General features: G+C 35.5%; 1 protein-coding gene across 1 annotated transcript in view; it reads right to left on the reverse strand.

Annotated features, from left to right (window-relative positions):
* Window positions 1-23,240, reverse strand: part of FRAS1 (Fraser extracellular matrix complex subunit 1) — a 483,962-nt gene that overhangs the window by 296,686 nt on the left and 164,036 nt on the right. Inside the window, exons 7-12 of the mRNA XM_012552056.2 lie at window positions 17,966-18,049; window positions 14,826-14,927; window positions 14,335-14,526; window positions 6,072-6,161; window positions 2,808-2,955; window positions 1,082-1,225 (exon numbers count right to left, since the gene is read on the reverse strand). Of these exons, the coding sequence (XP_012407510.1) occupies window positions 1,082-1,225; window positions 2,808-2,955; window positions 6,072-6,161; window positions 14,335-14,526; window positions 14,826-14,927; window positions 17,966-18,049 (760 nt within the window). The remainder of the gene's footprint in view (window positions 1-1,081; window positions 1,226-2,807; window positions 2,956-6,071; window positions 6,162-14,334; window positions 14,527-14,825; window positions 14,928-17,965; window positions 18,050-23,240) is intronic.

Here is a 23,240-nt window from a genome sequence, read left to right on the forward strand (position 1 = left end):
TTAATATTATACATAATATTGTTGTACTAATTAATGTTATTATACTAATATCAGACTGATATAGTTATTATATCAATATATTGTATTATATTAATATTCTATTATTTATTTTATTATATTAGTAACTAATTATTAATTATGATCCACTTTTCTATCTATTTTTTGTAAAGGCCCAAATCCTGTTAAGGTCAGTCTCTGACCTTATGTATATGGTTGATTAGTGGATTATTCCAAGCCCTCAAGGTACATGTTCATCAATTTTGGATGGAACCCCACCCAACTAGTAATCTTAATTTCTGTTTATAGTGGATAAACAGAATCCTGTCTGGGTGAGCTCTTATCCAGAGGGAAGGAACCCAAGTTCTTGGTCTCTTCCATCAGAGCGTAGCATGATCCAGTTCTTGAAGGAGAAAAATAGCCAGAGAGGTTCAAATGGAAATAGCTTCTATTAGGATTGTTAGAGGCTGCTGAATCTGGTGATGAAGCCAAGTTCTCAGCAGAAATGTCAACACAATGTCAAACCTGTAAGCCATCATTCTATTTAGCTACAAATGTTTTTGATGTTTTGCATTTTTGGTTCTGGAGAGGATGTCACAAAATAAGTTCAAATTTGGCTTTAGATACTTACAAGCTATGTGACTCTGGACAAATTACTTAACCCTGTGACCCTCAATTTTCTATCAATATTTTTTGTTTATTGATAAAAAAAAATCAAGGTTGATTATCACTTGTAAGGGAGTCTTTGGTTACCAAGAGAAACTATTTGTTATCAATTTATTAATGCAGCTAGCCTAATTAAAAAATGATTATTAATTACCCAGGAACTCTGTCTCTTGGGGATTTTCATCCATCTCACCCTCCAATATATGTTATATATTATTTCCCCTATGTAAGCTCACTGAAAGCAGGAACTGTCTCGCCTTGAAGATTTGTTTTTGGGGAGAAGGTTTTGTCTTCTTACTTGTAACCTTTTAATAAGTGATTATTCTTTCATTGATTTATCCATCCACTCAGTCCTAATAACCTTCCAGGTGAGTTAATGCCCAGATGTGAGAAGTATTAGCCAGCAATTCAATCATACCTAAACAAAGGCCAGCACTCTGGTAGAATCCTAGGTCACAGCTATGCACACAACGCCCGCTCTGCAGATGCTTCCTGGGATCTCGGCAAAGGTCACAATGGTCTGGAGACTGAGAACAAGTCAGGCAGTCTTGGTCACAAGGGACTAGAATTAAGGACAAAGAAAAGGAAGTATAAGTGGAAGGCATTTGACCTAGCTCTCCAGGCAGGAGGAACGTCCAGAAGGTAAATATGAAAAAAAGCAAAAGTGACAAAAATTCATTGATAGAGAAAAATTTCAGAGTTTCTCTTCTGTCTTATTATCCCCTAAAAGCCATTAAGAGCATTAAAGTCATCCAGAGAAAGCAGATAATACTAACTGCATATTGCTTTGTCTGACTGATATGATAGTGAACTAAGAATGACCAGCCTTCAAACAGATATGATTTTCAAGTCATTTATAATTTTATTTTGGTTTAAACGTTCTTAAGCTTTGAGTTTACAGGAAACTTGTGTATTTAATATCAAAACCCATTTTACATAATTTGCATTCATTGAATTTATATCACTATCTATAAACGAGTTTCTTTGGATCTGGAAATTAACAAGTACTTGATTATCAATATAATGATGATGGTGGTGGTGGTGGTGGTGGTGGTATAAGGAGGGAATAAATTAAGAAGAGAGGAGAAAGAGGACAATAGTTGGTACTATAAAGCAGTTTCTGTTTGAAAAAACATTTTAAATATATATCTCACCTGAACTTCACAACAATCCAGTAAGGTGAATGCTATAAATTTCATCAAACCTATTTTGACAACAAATAAGTAATTTAGGCAGGATTGGAATCCAGCCCTTCCAGACTCCAAATTCAGTGTTCTGTGCAACATAGCAGAGTGCCTCTCTAAAATAATTATATGATAAGCACACTAGTGTGTGTTTTTATGGGCAAGCCCACTTGATATATATTTCTGAAAGCAACAGAATTAAACCATAAAATCACTTTCCCTTTTCCATGTTATATTAAATGACACACTACAATTTACCACAATAAGTTAAACACAACAAGAACAGATGCCAATATAAAAAATTAGTACCTACAGATGAAAACTATTAATTGTGAAAGGCAAATCGAAAATGCCACTTATCCACACATGAGCAAAATGCTGTGCAGAGAATGCTACTCTAAAGATTGCTAACAATCATTTGCAATATAATAACAAATTATACACTGTTTAACATAAACAACCCTCCCAAAATATTTTTGGGATTTCGTTTTGTTTTGTTGGTTTGTGTGGTCTATACCTGTTATTTCAGCAGCATGGGAAACTCCTAATGTGTTAATTATCATTAACTAATTAACTGATTCAGCTCCTAGTGAATTGAAAGCAGAAGTGAAGAACAAATAGGTACAGTATTTGGGGAGAAATAAACCTTTATTTTAAAAAAAAAAACCTAATTTATAAGGGTCCCCCAAATAAATCATTTTTGTTTAATTGCTCACCTTAAAAGAGCAACTAAAGACTGAGCAGTCATTTCGGCATCTTCAAAAAAAGAAAAACGCTTTGTTATGCTAGTTTAATTTAATTACACAAGACTACAACTCGAGAAAAAAATCGAGAAAAATAAAATGGTAGAATGAAACATTAAGGAAACAAGAACAGAAAAAGAGCCCAAAGGACTAACTTCCTTTGGATTTTCTTAGCATGACCATTGCTTTCTGGCAATAAAATCTAAATTTTACCTACCTGATTTACATACTGGACAGCACTGTCCCAGGACTTTCACTGCCAATGTACCCACTGGGCATGGGGAGCAGGAGGCTTGATAACAGATTACTTGGGCATCTCGGCACTCACACATTTTGCATGGACCATCATTCCACCTTTCTCCCTCCTACGTGAGAATAAAGGAATGAATGAGTTACCAGAAGACTTTCAGTGCTTGCCTGATTTGCCTAGGAAATTAGGTACAGACTAAAAGGGTTTATATGAGTATCTACAAACAAACCATAATTGTATGCCAAGTGTCATCATCTAGAAGTAGGATTCTTAACCTAGGATGAGCAAACTTGTAGAGAGACAGACAGAAATAGAGAGGTAGAGAAAAGGAAGAAAGGAAGGAGGGAAAGAAGGAAGGAAGGAATGGAAGTGAGGGAGAAAGGAAGGAAGACTAGAAAGAGGGAGGAAGGGAAGAAGAAAAAAGAGGGAGAAAAGGAAGTGAAGAAGACAGAAAGGCAGAAATAAAACTGCATTTCAATATAATTGGATTCCTTCTATGTATTTTATTTTATACATTTAAAAAACGTGATTCTAAGAAGGAATCCAGAGGTATGGCCACATTGCCAACGGTGTCATGACACAAAAAAACTACCCCTGGTCTGGAGCCATCACAGATGCCTCTTTACAAGCAAAAAACACTTGAACATGACTCTCAACCTGTTCAACTGGAAAGCACAATAAGCATACTCTCCAGTAGTAATTAAGGGGAATTTCATTAGGGAATTTCCCCAGTTTTGCTAGGACATTAAGCCTCTGTGCTCTTAAAGCAAATGCTTTTCCAGGTGTGGTTTTTGCCATATGACATGTGTCATATGCCAAGAACTTTCCAACTCTGACATATTCTCTGTGTTCAAAAAGATTCTGCCCTAGGATCCAAAGCACTTTTCAAAGATGATTTCACTTATCCTCACAATACCTCTGTGAGAATGGGAGGGGCAAAGATTGTGAATAGGATGCATGAGAGCAAAATTTTAATTAAATGATTTCAAATTCTCTACTGAACTAATCAATCTGACATACCATAGTTAATGACATTATTCTGGTCTCCTAGACAAAAAATAAAAATTGCCCTTCAAAAAGAAACTTTTTTAAAAAGTCAATTTCCAGGTGAAGCAGGATATATCTACCATCTCCTAATCTCCTTCATGCTTTCATTTCCCAATTATTCTACAAATGTGTACTCAAATGAACTCAGCATATACCTCGCATCTACACACAAATACACAGAGCACACAAACACAGTACACACACATATACACCCTCTTGTATTTCCTCAGGTAATGTAGAGTTTGCCAAAATAAGAAAAGTACGTAAATAAATCCCCATCACATAGAAAAAAGTGAGAAATAAGGAGTTTCAGTTTCAATAGCATGATGGAGTTTGATATGACCAAAATAATACATCAACAATTGAACAAAGAGAAGAGGCAATGTCTAATGTATTCAGTCTAAATTATCTTGCTTTTCTTTCATTCCCTTGCAAAAAAAGTTTCATCAAAACTGATCATATATTAAAACTTTTGGTAATCCCAAGATATCCCATACTACTATATAATTTTGTCTAAATTTGGACAAATTTCTATGTATATGTTAAAATACAAATTGTTCTGAAACCTGTTTGGTGTTACTTAAATTTGAGAAAACTATCAACATAAAGAGAAGAAAACAGTATCACTAAAAAGTTCACCAAACAAATCATTTTTACAGCTAACAAGCCAAAGACAAGAACGTAAGTCATTTTTATTCAAATAAAATAAGACTGCTTGTGACAAACATATAAACCCAAAAAAATCACATTTTGAGGAAAATCTTAGCAGAAGATATCTAAATGGTAATTCCCACTATAAAAATTTATTTTTCCCCCTATGAAATCAAGGTAAGGTCAAATATTCTAAAATCACATGACAAAAATAGAATGCTAGAGAAAGTAGTGTTCATGTTTGTTTAAAATGTTTCTATAGACAATCTTAGTATTCTTATCTTACTAAAGGACTTAGGGTCCTATGGATATCCCAAAGTCCTATGGATCTTCAAAACTTCTTTAGAAACAGACATGACTCAAAAGTTAATTATTCATGATAATGGAATTTTTTCCCCCTTCTTATTTGTCCATTTCCTTGTCCTTCCTTAACTGAGAGAATTGTCTTTGGAATTTTTTAGTGATTTCTATTCTTTCCTATCTTTGTACTTATTTAATTAAGGGTATTTTCCCTTAGTGGGGTAGAGGAAGGGTAGATCAACACCTTCATGACTTCTATCTTTTCTCTTTACTTTTATCCTTCATTTTGCCTTTTTTCTTCCCTCAGTGCCTCTTTGTCTTTATCTCTTTTTCTGAGATTGAAACTGAAAATAAAGCTTGTCCTGTATTTATTCAATGAAGAAAAAGAAATGAAATGAAATAGATGTCATTAACCCCCTACAAGTGCACTGGGAGACAAACAGAATCATCATCAGAGAGGAATTAGGGAATCTGCCCCAATCTGAAAAGAGTCTTAAAAAATATTGTTCTAGAAATCAGACACTCTCATCCTAACTTTCATGTCATCAAAGGCATCCTCTTGTTAGTCCTGGAGCAATACAGAGTGTTCTACAGTCCAAATCAGAACATATTACAGTCTCAATTTTGCCATGATTTTGCCAGCTTTGTGATGAGGTGGGCTACTCTGAACCCCAGTGTGGTGTAGACAAAACAACAATGCATTAGGAGATGACCTGAATTCAAATGCAAGTTTGGCTTTTATTTCCCAATCTATAAAATGTGAGTGCTGAATTAAGTGATCTACATGGTTCCAGTCAGCTATAAAACTAAGATTCTAAGAATAATGCTTTATGATTATATACTTTATAAGATGGTAAAGAAAGAACTTCATAAACACTGGAATGTTATAAAGATGTACTCTACCATTACTATTTTTTATTATTATTCTTGATGGGTCAGCAAAGCATTTTTTTGATGCTTGCTAAATCTTAACTAATAAATCTCACTTAATTTATCAAACGTGCCAGAAAAACCCACCTTACTAGAAAAAGGTGATATAATAGAATCAATAAATATTTGAAAAAGTTAAATATCTTTTCATTTTTTCCTCTTGTGCAATAAAATATAAGTGTAGTAAAATAAAATTTAAATAGTTTTTCCCACTGTTAAATAATGATCACTGTCATTTTTAATTAAATTATTTCTGTAAATATTGGGGATAAAATCAATTCTCAGTTTTGTTCTAATACTCACATCTTTTATCTGTTCTTCATAAAGACAGTGTTGATGTCTTGAAACACATTCAGGACAGCATTTTCCATCTAAGTGAATTAATTCTTCATCCTATAAAGAGGAGAACGAGGTACTTATCAAAATAACAACTCGGTGGCAAAAAAAGAGAAGCAAATTGATTTGGACAAATTATTCCATATCTGAATTTTTCCATGATCTATTTGACTGGACTTTGGCACTAGTGTTAACGGGTACCAGGAGTGAAATTTATGCTTATTCATTCATTCATTTGAAAAGAAGTTTTTTATTATAGGTCTATGATGAATAAAACATAATGTCAGGCTCTGTATATATAGGGACAAAATGAAATGGCCTCTATCCTCAATGAAGTATAAGGATAATTCAATACAAAGGATATTCAAAGTAACTTCTACAGATATGTGCAGCAATGGTAGAGATCAGGAATGGTGTCAGCTGAGTTGAGAACTGAAGACAATCTGGGAATGCAGAGAAAAAGCATTCTAAGCACGAATAACAATCTGTACAGAGACACAAAGATGGTGTGTCCTGGGAAGAAGTCAAAAGACAGTGTAGATATAAATGAAAGGATGTAATTCTATCTTTCAGATCATTTGAGCATCTTCCTCTAGACCAATCCCAGATGTTGAAATGGCTATTCTCACCAACATCTACTACTACATACCCACTAGTTGTAAACTGATTCAAAGACTCTGTTAAGCAATTTGTAATTGTGACCAAAGGGCTATAAAACCACACATATCCTTTGACCTAATAAGACCTCTTCTGGATATGTATCCCAAAAGAGAGTTTTAAAAAAAAAGGAAAAGGACCTACATGTACCAAAATATTTAAAACAGCTCTTTATTCAGGGCAAAGAATTTGAAATTGAAGGAGTGACCACTAATTGAGGAATGATTGAATAAACTGTGGTATGTGATTATGATGGAATACTATTGTGCAATAAGAAATGATGAGCAAAATGCTTTCAAAAAACATGGAAAAACTTCCATGAGCTCATGCAAAGTAAAATGTACTGTGGACAAAGTAACAGCAATATCATAAGGTGATCAGCTGTGAATAACTTAGCTATTCTCAGCAATACAATGATTCAAGACCTCTCTGAAGGACCCATGAGAAAAAATACAGTCCATACCCAAAGAGGGAACTGATTATGCCTGAATGCAGATTGAAGAATACTTTTTAAAAATTGATTTTTCTTGAAGTTGCATTGGGGGGGAGATGGGAATCTATGTTTTCTTTACAACATAACTTCACATGTGCCTTCTCAATGAATTGGAGAAGGAAGAAGGATGAGACTCTGGAGCTCAGTTTTAAAAACAAACGTAAAAAAATTGTTTTACATGTAACTGAAAAAATTAAATATTAAATAAATTTAAAATTAATATACATAATAATACCTGCTCCCATGTTTTCAGGCTGCATGTTTCTAGGACATCCTAATTGTGAATCAGACCTTATCTATTAGCCTGTTTGCTGCTGCTAGCAAACATCTCTCAGATTTCCACAAAGCTTAAAAAACCTTTGACCTGACCAAAAAATCCCCATACCATATCTGTCTTTCTTTTCACACAGTGAACTCCTACAAAAAAACTGCCTCCTCTCCTTGCTTTCACCTTCCTTCCCTCCTATACAGACTCCCCTCTACTTTTATCTCTCTTCCTTGAGGTTCATGCTATCAAAATGTATCATTTAATTTGGGTCCCAACAGCCATTATCTATCAAACCCCAATTCATTCTTCTTTCCTCAGTGACTTCCACGCATGATTCATGTTCTTTCTCTCTACCACAACCCTTACCCACAAACTAGGAGCCTTCAATATACAAACCATATACACAGATTTGGCAATTAAGAGATCATAGTTCACAATTTTAGTTGAGTGATGAGGTTGGAGACCAGACAACTGAGAGTTTAGAAATGAATAAGAAGTTAGGAAGTAGATGTACCTGTGTGGTCTTCTGTCTCAACTCTCTCCCTGCTATAATCTATCTTCTAGTGAGCTTCCTCAAACTCACATCTCACCATTCCAACTTCAATAAACTCAACTCAATATGCTCAATTCCAGTAACTCCCTATTTTCCCTAAGATTCTATAAAAACATTTTGTTTGGCATTTCAAGTCCTGCACAACCTAAATCTTCTACCTTTTCAGTCTCCACACACCCCTCAGTGTAACTACAATGGCTTAACTTACTTGGTGCTCCATCTCCCAATACCATACATTTTAACTGGCTGCCCCCATATATAAAACTGGCTCCTTCCTCATCTCTGCCTCCTAACTACTCCCCTGGTTTTCTTAAGACTCAGATCAAATTGTATATGGCAACAAAAAGATTATGTGATCATCAATTCTGATGGACATGGCTCTCTTCAACAATGAGACGATTCAGGCCAGTTTCAATGGTCTTGTGATAAAGAGAGCCATGTGTATCCAGAGAGAGGACTGTGGGAACTGAGTGGGGATCACAGCATAATATGTTTACCCTTTTTTTTATTTGCTTGCATTTTGTTTTCTTTCTCATTCTTTTCCTTTTTGATCTGATTTTTCTTGTGTAGCATATTTGTGGAAATACATATAGAAGAATTGCACATGTTTAACACATATTGATATACTTGCCATCTAGAGGAGGGGATGAAGAGAAAGGAGAGAAAAATTTAGAACACAAGATTTTGTAAGAGGGAATGTTAAAAATTATCCATGTATATATGTTGAAAATAAAAAGCTTTAATTTGAAAAAAGACTCAGATAAAGTCCTTGTCTTCCCCAAAAGCTTTTTTGTCACTAGTTCATTCTTTCTAAGGATACTTTCCATAAAAACTGTATATGTCTTGTACATAGTTATTTACATGTTGTCTCTCCCACTAGAATATGAGCACTTTGAAAGTGGGGATCATGTTTTTGCCTTTCCTTATCTCTCCAATGCATACACAGAACAGTACCAAAGCACAGGATAAAAACATTTAATAAATGCTCTTTATGGACTTCTTAAGCCCTTGAAATCTGCCTTCCATCCTCACTACTTCACAGAAACTGCTCTTTATTAAAAATGCCAATGGTTTTTTCCAAGTCATCCATCTGAAGGGAGCCATCACCAGTTGTGACCTACGTCTTCCCAATGAACTCAGATGCCTCTGGGGGAGCTAATGAGGCTGCAAACTTTGCATAGCTCTGTCTCACTTAAATTCAATTCATTTGCACCCTCCTGATGTCATTGGTCCCCGTCGAGGAATAAGGGACGAACAATATTCTTCTGAACATCTCTGACACTATCAATTATCCCTTCCTTCTGGACCTCTCTTCTCTATAATCCATCCTCCATCAAATTATCTTATTAATATTTCCAAAGTATACAAATGAGCTCCTTTTCATTACTCCTCTGTTCAAGAAGCATCAATAATTCCCTGATGTCTCTAGGATAAATTTCTCTGTTTGGAGCCCTACATGACTGTGCACCCAGTCTATCTTTCCAGGCTGATTACACATTCCAAGCTGATTACTACTCTTCACATTAGCAGTTTGATGGCTGAGTGGATAGCTCTAGGCTTGGATCAGAAAAATTCATCTTTGTTAGTTCTGCCTGGCCTCTGACATTGACTTTCTGTGTGATCCTGAGTAAGTTACTTAATCCTATTTGTCTCAGTTTCCTCCTCTGTAAAATGAGCTGGAGAAAGAAATCTAGTATCTTGGCCAAGAAAACTAAAAATGTGATCACAAAGAGTTGGACATGATTGAAATAATTCAACAACAACCCTGTCAACATACTCTATATGCTCCCTCACCTGCCCTCCCCAAGAAACAATAAATGTCCGTTAACTGACTACTCCAACAAAATGAAGCTATTTGCTGCTTCCCATATTCCAAATGCCTTCATCTTTGCACTGGCTATCCCCAAATGCCTACAATGGTCTCTCTCCTCATCTCTACATCTTCCAACCCTTCATTCCTTTCAAATTCCAACTCAAATGCTACCTGAAAGGTCTTTCCTGTTTCTGAAGGCTGTTAGTATTCCCACCACTACTATGCTTATTTTGAATACACTTTGTATTTATGAATCTGTCAATTCACTTTGTGAATAACAGCTTTCTAGAAAAATCAAACTATCTTCACTTTTATATTTTGATCTCTAATATTTAACCTAGAAAGAGGCATGCAGCTGGTGCTTTATAAATACTTATTAATTCATTGACTGAATATGCTTAGAAAGGTAGATTGGAGCCTGATTGAAAGGTTTTTTAAAAGCTAGTCTTCTAAAGAGGAAGCCATAGAAGATTCTTGAGGGAAAGAAACTTGGCAACTATGAAGTAAAACATTAAAAACATGTATGGGGTGTTCAAGGATGTGAAATAACTGGAAGTATGGGTCTGTGCTCAACAGAAATAAGGAAATGAGAAAGATTAGCTTCTATTCGGGGGATACTGAGTCTGACAAGTCAATGGGACATCAAGGTAAAGAGACTGAACAAGCAGATGGTGATGTGTAACTGGAATTCAACAGAGAAATGTGGATAGACTTATAGATTTTGTATGCATCTGATTATAGAGGATCATGCTAGTTGATGAACTGACAAAAAAGGTAGAAAAAGGAGAGAAGGTCCAAGACAGAATATATCCACACATTAGGAGTAGGATGGGGATGATGATCCTGGAAAGGAGCATGGAAAGGGATTGACGAGACAGGTAGAAAGATAATCAAGAGAAATAAATGTCAGGAACACTAGTAGAGAAAAGAATAACCAGAAGGAATGAATAGCTATGAGTGACAAATTCCTGTAAACCCACTAAAAAACAGATATACTTTTATCTTCATCTGGGAAACAAATGAAATAAATGACCCCAATTATCAGTCCAGTCTGAAGCCTTGGAATAGAGTGAAATGCATAGGACTGTTTAGAAATTGAATTTGTGACCTTATTCCCATTACCAAAGGGCTTTGATTAGACTGAGTTAACTACCATAATTTTCCTCTGAATGTTTTGAATGCATTCAGGCATTTGGGATAATAATTTGGACCTATTATTTAATTAGACATTATTATTATATATCTTTAAGTACATAATTTGATCCTAAATAACACTAAGAAAAACCAATATTCCTATCAGCCACAGCTCTGATTCTTGTTGTCCAACCATTTCAAGCCACTTCAAGGTCAAAGACGGGACCAGAAAGGAATCTATTGTTCAAACTACAATCAACTTAGTTCTCCAGTGCTGCTATCCATCTGTGTGAATCATCTAAATCAAAATACATGCATTTTATAAACAAAGACCTTAATTTTGCAATTCCATGACCTTGGAACTTTATTTAAAAAGGCATGAGTAAAACATATATTTTTTAGAGGTCTTGAAAACCAGTTTCAGGAAGGGGAGGGGAAGAGTTTTTCTTATGGACCATTATAATTAATGTTGAGAAGTGATTAGAGGGTTTTTTGCAATGAGTGATGTGGAAAGGACAGCCATTTGTATGTAAAGTGTCTTACAGAAAACGTGTACCACACCTGAAAACTATTCAGATACATTTGGAAGAGAGCATTAGCAAAGTCCAATATGCATGAAACCAAAATCTCTTTTTAAAAAGGAGATTTTCTTGTGCCTCAATAACAAGAAGCAACATGGCTCTTCTCATTCCTCAAAAATTGACTATAGCCACAACAGACTCCAGTCCTAGAGAACACTGCCAACTCAGTCCTGGTGAGATAGGAATCCTTAAATAGGAAAGCTATTTATAGTAAAAGTGCCTGAATGCCCCAGACTTCTGCGTCAGTACCCTGCTAGATGGAGAGTGTGGCTCGGATTACAAGAAGCCTCTTACAAGAACTTGCTCTATAAAACAAAATTAAATCTCTCTGCTATAAATGGATATCTGCTGAAGAGCCTAGGATAGTCCCCCTAACCCTTTGCCCCCATCTTCCACTCTTACCCACTTCACACAAAGCTTTCTCTCCTTCAGAAACTCCCACAGGGAAATCAACAGCACTTCTCTGAGGGAAATTCCCTCTCTCAACTCATGCCCTTCTCCCCCCATCAATCCAATTTGGTTTTGATACACATCACTCATAGTTTTTCCTGAAATATTATAATCAATTCAATAATTCATTCAGTGAGCTTTTATAAAACCCTTATTATAGGTCAGGCTCTGTTCTAAACACCAGAGATATAAACAGATTTTGAGATGTAAATATATACTAAATATATTCAATACATTTATTATTTTTTAATTGTATTATTATTTATTCTATTTATTTTACTGTAATGACAACTAGTATTCCTACAACACTTAAAGATTTAAAAAGCATTTTATTCTTCACAACCATTCTGAGAGGTACTATTATTACTTCAGTTTTACATATGAGGAAACTGATGCAGGTAGTGATGAAGTGATTTGTCTAGGGTCATACAAGTAATAAATATCTGAGTTTGGACTTGAACTCAGGTCCTTCTGATTGCAGGATCAGTATTCAGCCCATTACAACATATAGCTGCCTCATCTGAGTTAGCAGAAATATATTAAATATAATAAAATATATTAATATAAATATGCTATCTTAAGTGAAGCAATATTAGTAAAAAAAAATTTATCCTTAAAGCACTATATAAATGTTAGCTATATTATTAAATATATATAAAAATAAAATATGATATTGAGGGGAGACACATATATCAACTAGAAGGAATCATTCATGAGAGGAGATAGCATTAAGCTGAGCTCTGAATACTGTCTATTCGATAATACAAGTATGAATATTAGGTTTTTTTTCTAAGTTAACATCATTCTCTCCTTTCCCTTAGAATTTATGTTAAAAGTAAATTTTAAGAAAAAAAAACAAAACCATCATGCTATATTATGCATATAGATTAGTTTTGCTTACGTGATTAAGAATGATAAGGAGTGTTCTGAATTGGGCAAGTACTCAAGAATAAGAACTCTGCTTTAAAAATTAACCAGTACAAGAAATTAGAAACTGATGGAACTCCATCAGTTGGAGAATGGCTAAATAAGTTATAGCATATGAATGATATGGAATATTATTGTTCTATAAGAAATGATTAGCAGGTTGATTTCAGAAAGCCCTGGAGAGGCTTATAAGAACTGATGCTAAATGAAATGAGCAGAACCAGGAGATCATTATAAATGGCAACACAAGATCATACAATGATCAATGCTGATACACGTGGCTCTCTTCAACAATGAGATGATTCAGACCAGTCCCAATGACCTTGTGATGAAGAGAGCCATCTACATCCGGAGAGAGGACTGTGGGAACTGAATGTGGTTCACAACATAGCATTTTCACTCTTTTTGTTGCTGTTTGCTTTCATTTTATTTTTTCTCATTTTTTTCCTGTTTGATTTTATTTTTATTGTGCCAGATAACTATAAAAATATGTATGCATATATTAGATTTAACATATATTTCTACTATGTTTAACATACATTGAATTACTTGCCATCTAGGAAAGGGAATGGGGGAAGGGAGAGACTGGAACATAAGGTTTTGTAAGGGTTAACGTTGAAAAATTATCCATGCGTATGTTTTGAAAATAAAAAGTTTTAATAAAAATAATAAGCCAGTAGAGAAAGAAAGTGCTGAGTTGCTTCTGACATTGCAGGGCACAGATGCCTTATTATTGGGAATTTTATCATAGGCCCTTCCCATGATATAAAACAGGCTGGCCTTCTGGGACATGCTGGAATCTATTTTGCTACCAGGAAGGATATAGCTTTCTTAGGGTCTTTCCCTGTAGCTCATGTGATGGTCTATTCATCTATACCTTCACTGGATGAAATACAATGGGGAACAAAAGGGAGGTAATAGTCCCAGTGTGTTCTGACTTCTCTGCTACCATATTGCTATTGGTACTATAAGTAAACTGGTAACAGAAACTGAGCCCAGCACATTTATGCATCTATTTGGACAAGCAACAGCAATAATGTCCGATTGCTTTACCTAACTGGTAACCCTTCAGAATCATCTCACCCTGTCTTGTATTTTGCCCAAGTTTCTCATCTGACCAAATTCTCCAGGAGCTCATCACAATTTTAGGCCTATTTCAACCTAGTATGAACAAGTAATAAATAGCCTGGTCTGAACCTCAGTGATTGATTCCTTGGAATAGACAGGACCCTAAAGGTTCAACAAATCCATCCTCCTATCTCTGGTATATTCAATCCATCCCAGATAAATTTCTATATTTACTATCTATAAAAGTCACTTATACTCCTAAAGTAAAAAAACCTTAGTTTCTCACCTGGGTACATTTCACACTGGCACACTCTCCAATATGGCAAGTCACCTGACCTTGATCACAGGTACAAAATTCACAAGTAGAGCCCTTCCACATTTCATCATGATACCTAAGAATCCCATTATATAAGCAGTTTCCTGTAGATGACATGCATTTGTCACAGCATTCTCTGGGATGGTGTACTTTGTTCTGACCCTAGAATAATAAGAAAGGAAACACAACTGAAAATCATTGATCAAGAAATGAGGGTTAGAGGAAGAATCAAAATCATCAACACTGTCAAAATGTTCCAAGGTGCCAAAATTGTAAGCTACTCATTTCCCATTTCCAGTTTAACTGACACAAGCAATCTTCCCTCATCTCTGAGTAAACACATCTGCACCAAGATGATGAAAAAAAGATATTCTTAACTCCTTTGTAGATTATATTGGCTATGTCCTAGCATCTCTTAAATTAATAGCATTATCAGGATAAAACCATGCTCCTTCAAATACCTTTTCACAGGTGAGAGAAGGACACACATGTTCGTGACATCTGGTCTCTCCCTTGTCACATATACATGTAGTACAAGCATTTTCAGTCCACTGTTCACCATCCTGTGTAAAAGATGGAAAAGGAAAATCATTGGGTAAACATCAAACAGAGGGGAAACCCAAGAGGACAATGGACTAGCTGGCAGAAGCCTGTCTCCCTCAGAAGCAAAACTTGTTCTCAAGGACAAAATGTCCTTTACCTAAATATATTTTAATGTTGAGCAACCAAGGGAAAAATGAGAAAATGCACCTCCTTCCCTTCTTGGCAAAAGTGAGGACCTATACTACAGAAACTTGCATATTTTGTTGGACTTGGTTGATGTACTAGCTAGATTTTAGAACTTTTAAGGGATGTCCCATGGAGTAAGGGGGAAATATATATAGTCAGAAATTAAGGTGATATTGAAAAAATCAATTAAAATTTATGTGCATACACACACACACATATATATATGTATCTATATGTACTGATAGACAGACAGACATAGCAATAGATGGCATATAGATGATAGATAAGTATATATATATATATATATAATCTAACAGATATATATATACACTTATCTATCATCTATCTCTATGTATCTATTGCTATGTCTGTCAGTCTATCAGTCTATATATATGTGGTGTGTATATATATATATATATATATATATATGTGTGTGTGTGTGTGTGTGTACACACACAAAGATAGATGGATGAATGGATGGATGGGTGGATATAGATGACAGATGAATAGAAAGAGATAGATACCTATATAGATATAGAAAGATTATAGGGATGAAAAAGAGATAGAGGATACATATAGATAATAGATATGCATAGATGCATACACAGATACAGATGAGAGATAGATAAATAAATAAAAAGAAAGAAAGAAAGAAAGAAGGGGAGGGAGGGGAGGAAGAGAGAAGGGAAGGGAGGGAGGGAGGAAGAAGGGAAGGGAGGAAGGAGGGAAGGGAGAGAGGGAGGAAGGAGGGAAGGGAGAGAAGGAGGAAGGAGGGAAGGGAGGGAGGAGGGAATGGAGGAAAGGGAGGGAGGGAGGAAGGAGGGAAGGGAGGGAAGAGAGGAAGAAAGAAAAGAGGAAAGAGAGGAAGGAGGGAAAGAGAGAAAGAGGGAAGGGAGGGAAGGAGGGAAGGAAGGAAGGGAAGAGAGGAAGAAAGAAAAGAGGAAAGAGAGGAAGGAGGGAAAGAGAGAAAGAGGGAAGGGAGGGAAGGAGGGAAGGGAGGGAAGGAGGGAAGGAAGGAAGGAGGGAAGGAGGGAAGGAAGGAAGGAAGGAAAAGAACTTAAAAGATTTAGATTCTCAAGAAAATGTCACTGTTTATTTTCTTCTCATGTCCCTGAAGAGACAAAACTCAGCAAAAATTTCTCCCAACTATCCAAAGCATTTATAAGGTGACACACCAACTCCAGCCCATCTCTCCAGATGACTGGGGAAAGGTAACTACAAAATTAGCTGCTTAGGTGGGAAAAGTGTCCTACATGGAGGAATTAAGGAAATGAAGCTAGTCATGAGTGCGGAAGAAAATATCACTCAAAATCCCTTTGCAAAGTTACACAAAATTTGCTGGAAATGCTAAATAGCATAAACACTGGATGTCCTAAGCTGATAAAAAAAATTGTTTGGGGGTAGGAATTTACTTTATTTCATTAATATGGAGAATAAGTGAGAGGGAGCTATCACTGCATTTCAAACAGGAATTCTCTCTACCCACAGAGATCTGAAGCTGAGTTGCTTGGGGACAATGAGAGGTTAAGTTACTGTCACACAATCACACAGTCAGGATATGTGCGAAGTAGGTTTTGAACCCCGTCTTCCTGGCTCCAAAGCTCCAAAGCTCCATTACACTACAGTTAACTCAAAGATATTTGCTTAATAAAACATTAAGGAAGCTGCTTCTAGACAATGGTTAGCTGAGGTAACATCAGCTTCTAGAATGAAGGTAAACAAATGTTCAAAGGAAATGTTAAGAGTCAAATGAAGATATTACCTTCCCATCATTTTCAAAATACTTTATGTCCATACAAAGCAAAAGCATTTCTGAAAACACCTCCCAATGGGTTTCACTGATCTAGCTCTTAGTCTACTGCCCTGAGGGCTAGTACCAGACAAAATTAAACCTCTGACTTATTAATTTATTTGAATAAATTTGTTACATATTAATCAATTATCCAGATGTTCAAGGGAAAGAATATTCCTTCATTATTCAATTCATTTGACCAAAATTTTATGAATACCTATATAATACAAGGCACTGGGATAGACAGAAAAAATATACCCTCTACATCTCCACATACTTTCACTGATAGGGCAATAGGGCCTCTAAATACTACTCATGCATATATGTGAAAGATATGTGATTGTATGAACAACAAAATATGTATGTACAAAATAAATATGTACAATCATTTTCAATTATATCCGACTCTTCATGACCCCAGTTTTCTTAGCAAAAATACTGGAGTGGTTTGCCATTTCCTTTCCAGCTCATTTTTCAGATGAGAAAACTGAGGCAGAGAGTTAGCTGACTTGTCCAGGGTAACACAGCTAGCAACAGGATATAATATTCATATTTTGAATTAAGAAGATGATTCCTCTTGATTCCAAGTTTAACACTCTATCCACTGTGCCACCCAGTTGCCTCCTTAATTTTCATATAGCTTTACCTATATAGATATACTATTTACTTAAGTATCTAGATTATCTATATAAATATTTGTATCCATATATGCACAGATAGAAATATATAAACGCATATATATTTGGCCCAAATCCCAGGAAATATAAAGAAAGCAATTCATAAGGTGATTATTAACAGTAATATTTTATTTCCTGATTCAAAATGTGAGCAATAAATATCTCATCTACTCACACGTGGAACTAGGGGGCACATGCCAGAACATTCCTTTATATTTCTAATCCCCTGCAACTTTTTCCCCCATAAAAAAGTTTCCATGAAGTAAAAAAGCTGCTTCTGTAGGAATTATTAATGCTAGCAAAAAGTCAGCCAAGAGAACTGGAAAGGGTTAGAGAAGGTTCATGGGAAGAGTGTGAGAATACATGTCAAGCTACCCTGGCAGGTATACCAAAGACTGATTACCTGATACACTTTTCCAGCTGAAGAGCAAGATCTTGGAAGACACTGAGGGCAACATTTCCCAGGAAGGCGAGCCGCTTCTTCATCCTAAATACCCAAGATGGGAAAATAGCAAAGGAGAAGTTAGAAATTAATAAAATCTCAGTCAAGTCAATGGCCATTTATTAAGTACCGACTACATGCCAAGCACTGTAAAAAAAAAAAAAGGGGGGGGGAGAGGAAGCACTTTATCCACTGTACTATTAACTTAAGCTTTTATTGAAACAAGCACTATCAAGTTATAGTAGTTCAGGATCCTAGTTCTTTGAGCTAGGAGCAAGCTCAGAAGCCACTGGGCCAATCCTTTAATTTAAACATAATCTTATCTGTTTTCTTTCACAACATGACTTTTATGGAAATGTTTTTCGTAACTTCACATGAGTGTGGTTTCTTTATAGGGATTGGGGGTGGGGAGAAGAGGAGAATCTAGAACTCAAAAGTTCTTTAAAAATGTATACAATTGTTTTGAATGTAATGAGAAAATATTAAAGAAATAAAGATTAAAAGGGGAAAAAAGAAAAATAAAGATGATCTTAAAAAGGCACAGAAAGACTTCAATGAAATGATGAAGAGCAAAGGAAGCAAAAACCAAGAGAACATCAGATAGAGTAACAACAATATTGTCTTAAGAACAACTTTTGGCAACTAAGTCATTTTGACAATCAGAAGGACCAAAATTAAAAATAAAAAAAAAAATAAAAGACATATGAAGAAAGATACTATTTGTATACAGAGAAAGAACTGATAAATAGAAGTATGTATAAGATAATTTTGCATAGATGTACCTATTTATGTCTAATGGTAGCCATCTCTAGGATGGTGGAGGGAGGAGAGGCAAGAAAATAAAAAGGGGAAAAAAAGAAATTTACATGATAACTTTGTTGTATGTTTGGAGGGAACAGCTAGTTATGGTAAATTTGCAGTTTTGTGTGTAATCACCTCTTTTATTGTATTGTGTTACATAAATGCTTGCTTCATTCTATGAATCAATAAAAAAATAATAAAAGAAAGGAAAATGTATTAAAGATCAGTTCCATCTATAAAAGTGGTCTGAAAACCCCAACTCCAGTCCCGTGTTGTTCTATTTGCTAAATTCAGAACACCAGCTCTCATGAGATTTATTGCTGAGCCCAGGAATGGGAATGCAGCTCTTTAACTGAATCATTCCAGTTTTCCCTGGCCTTTTCCTCTAAATGTATGTTTTCATATGTGAATCTGGAGGTGATCCCTCAGGCATTTATAAATCAACCATAAAAGTAATCCCTAATTATAAACAAGGGAAAGGGGGTTGAAGAGTCAAAAGACTATGTCTAAATCACTTAAATCTCAGTTATATACATACTTTAAGAAATAAATTCTCAGGAATTATGTTGCTTAATACAGTTTTCAGGATAAAACCACACAACCCCCCCCAAAAGGTGTTATATTTAAATTCAAATAATACCTAGAAAGGTTGCTACTTAGTCAAATTCAATCAATAAACATTTATTAAGCACCTATTATGTTCCAGGCATTGTGCTATAAGGAGGTCCCTCCAGGAGGAGAAAGGCAAGACATCTTTTTTTTTTTTTAAGAGTATAAAGGATCCTTCACTTTTTTTCATATCTTTCATACCACCTGTGTGGACTTATCCAATTTCCATAATGATATCACTTCTGACTTAATTTCTTTTACCAGTATAGGGGTGGGAAAGCCAGAAGCACAGAGCTAAAAGTTCTTTCTCTACATCCGTCTTTCAACCCCAATCAAGTTCTTCCTTAAATAAAGATAGGGGCAGAAATTTATGATAGCAGATTTAGGTAATCTATCCCGTCTGCCTCTCATCATTCCCAATCCCCGACCTGGTACTACCTTCCTATAAGTAAGGACAATGCCCAAAATAAGGAAGAATGGGACCTGATAATCAATCAGAAAAATTCTCTCAAGATAAATATTTAAAAACAAAAGGAGAGAAAAGGAAAAAAGATAAGCTTTTTGGTGATGGAGATACAAGGAAGCCTATCTGCAAAGAAAGCTATAATCAGAGTAATCACCAAGTTGAAAAGAGAAATCCAGAGATTTTCTCTTAAAAGTATGTCAAAAAAGAATTTGTCTCAGTGGAACCATACTGGGAAGATGTTTTTATCTCTCCGTCTTGACTCGAGCTGTCTCCTTTACCTGGTATAGGTACCCCCATTTACAATCAATCAACAAGTATTTATTAAATTCTTGCTCAATGCCAGTTAGTGTGCTGAGCCCTGAGGATACAAATACAAACTACAGAATCTTCAAGTCACAAAGAACTGACATTCTATTGGAGGAGACAATAAGTACTATAAAAATATCAATATCATAAATATAAAGTGAATATGTACAAACATATATTGAGTACACAAGATAGTTTGGGAGAAGGGCAGTTGTATTTGGGAAGGGGAGATCAGCAAGTAAAAGCTGAGGCTTTAGCTGCATTTTAAAGGAAATGGAGACCTCATGGGAGTAGATAGTCATAGAGACAGAAATTGAAGTGGAATTTTGAGGAATATTTAGATTTTGTTTTTTGTTTTTGTTTTTGTTTTTGTTTTTAAACTAACAGAGAGAAAGCAGATTCCCAGAGTTTAGAAGGAGAAGGAACTTCTTAGCCTCCTTAGAAGGAGGCTTGAGTTTAGCCAATAAGGCTAAAATAGGTTTGGACAAGGTTATGAAAATGTCAAAGATAACCAAAGGAGTTTATGGTTTTATCCTAGAGATAATAGGAAACAAGAGGAATTGGTTGAGTAGGGGAATCACGTGGTCATATCAGTTTTTACAAAAAATGACTTTGGCAGTGATCCATGTACTATAAACAGACTTATGCCAAAGAGACCCTTCTGCAAAACATTGTCATAATCCAGGTAAAAACTGAATTAAAAAGGTGATTGTACAAGTGGGGAGGACCTTAAAGCAAGAGATGTGAAGACAGAAAAGGCAAGATTTGGCCATTGATTGTATATATAGTGAGGAAGAATAGTAGGTCGGAGTTAATGCTGATATTACAAACTTGAGAGTTAGAAACATGGCAGTGACTTTGACAAAGTAGGGAAACTCCGATGACAGGAGGGTTTGAGAAGTAGAAATAGAGTTTTGTTTCAAGCTTGCTAAGTATGAGGTGTCTGCTTGACATCCAAAATTAAAATGACTCCTGAAACTCAGGGGAAGAGATGGAGTTGAACAGATTGTTCTGGGAATCATGTTTAATTCCAATTCAAACACCACTTTCCATGAGTTCTTCCCTGACCCCCAATCAGCTAAACTAAATCACCAACTCCTAAAATATTATGTATTTGGTATATATCTATTTTGGGAATGCATGTTGAGTTTTATTGAAAAGCACACATTAGACAATAAGAGAAAGAATGGATTTCAACCTGTAGAGACTGGAAGAAGGTAAGAAGGAAATTTCATTCAAATCATGGAAATTGGAGCAAGATGAGAAAAGATAATAGTCAATAGTGCCCTTCTGTTATATTATAATGGGATGACAAATACAATGAGCCTTATAAAAATGATTATTACCCAGCTTCTCCTTAATGTTCCTTTAAATTTGGCTTTCTTAAGACTGGGGTAGGAAATATAAAGAGTAAGGGAAAAGATGCAGACATAGCTAGGAGTAGGGTAATAGTATTAGTACACTATGGGTGAATTCAACTAGTTTTCAGGATAAGATCAAGGTTTTTACACATAAATTGCTTTCTTAATCTATTTAACAAGCAAGAATAAATGACCCCTCTTTGTCCAAAGCCATTCTGACCCAGGAACCCTCCTGCTTTACCTCATCAGTGATCCAGGATAGACAGCTTCATTTCTAAGGCAAGACCCTGATAAGCTCCCTGTTTCATTTAGAGTAATCTTTACAAATCACTTGGCACAAGTCCATAGGATAACAAACACGCATACAAATGCCAGGAAATAAAACAAGGCCAAAAGGTAGGTGTTATCTGTCAATACCTAAGCCTGTTCAATTCTTCCCCACCCTGGCATCTAATCATTTGTCTCTTTGGTCCTTAGGGGAATTTTTCAGACAAAAATCTTCTGGATTGGCAGATCAGACAGACTAGTTCCCACCTTTTCTTAGCTTTGGCATTTTCAGGAGCTCCTAGGAAGACAGATAATACTTTAAAAAGGGTGTTAAGAGTAGGAGGATAGTATTAAGGATATATAGCTTAGAGACTAGAGAGACCATTCCTCAGGAAGAAAGAGCTTCCTTTCTTATCTCAGAAGAAGTGGGTTTCTTCACATATCATGGTGGGTGCTTTTTAAACACTGTATCAACACAGAAGTTCACTAATTTTTAAAACAGGACTTTGACCCAGAAGACCATGAACCCCACTGGATGAAATATATAATTTTTTTTCTGAGGCAATAGGAGTTAAATGGCTTGCCCCAGGTCACACAGCCAGGAATTGTTAAGTGTCTGAGACCAGATTTCAACTCAGGTTCTCCTGGCTTTAGGGCTGGTGCTCTATCCACTACATTAACTAGCTGCCCCTGGATGAAATATTTATTATTCAGCTAAGACAGACTTTAGATATCTAAGGCATTGCAGTTAAAACTGTTTGTTTTTTTGCTTTCAGACAATTTGCTTGGTTTCTCAATATTTCTATAGAAAAATGGGATCATGGTATTTCTAATACCCTTGGAGGTTTTTAGCTTCAAGGTACACTGTACAGTGTCTTAGAGGCAGGAATAATGGAATGTCTTTCACCATGTTATACTTTGACAAAAATATATAGCATATTTCTAATCTGTAGTCTTCAATGGAACCACAGAATTATTATCATTGGTAATAATAATAAGCTAGCATTAATAGAATGCCTACTATGCACCGCTTTTTTTTTACAACTATTATTTCATTTGATTCTCACAACAACCTTGTAAGCTATTGTTATCCCCATTTTACAGTGGAGAAAATTAAAGCAATCAGCAATGAAATGAATTGTCTAAATATCTGAGCATCTGAACTTAGACTTGAGTCACTTAGCTGTTCTAATAATAATAAGAAGTAAATTGAGTGAGTTCTATGTTAAATTAGGATCTGGTGGCAAGATTTCAAAGTCCTGAATCACTAGACTACTGCCCTGGCTATAGAATTGTTACAAACGTTGCCCTGCATAGAACCAACCAAGGAGACTAAGAAAAGAATTGCATACTATGGAAGTTGACACTGGTGGACTGTCTGGATATGAGAATTCTGAACTGCAGCCTGGCAAAAATCAGGCCAGGT

Source organism: Sarcophilus harrisii, chromosome 6 (assembly GCF_902635505.1).
Source record: "Sarcophilus harrisii chromosome 6, mSarHar1.11, whole genome shotgun sequence".
NCBI classification, from domain to species: Eukaryota; Metazoa; Chordata; class Mammalia; order Dasyuromorphia; family Dasyuridae; genus Sarcophilus; species Sarcophilus harrisii.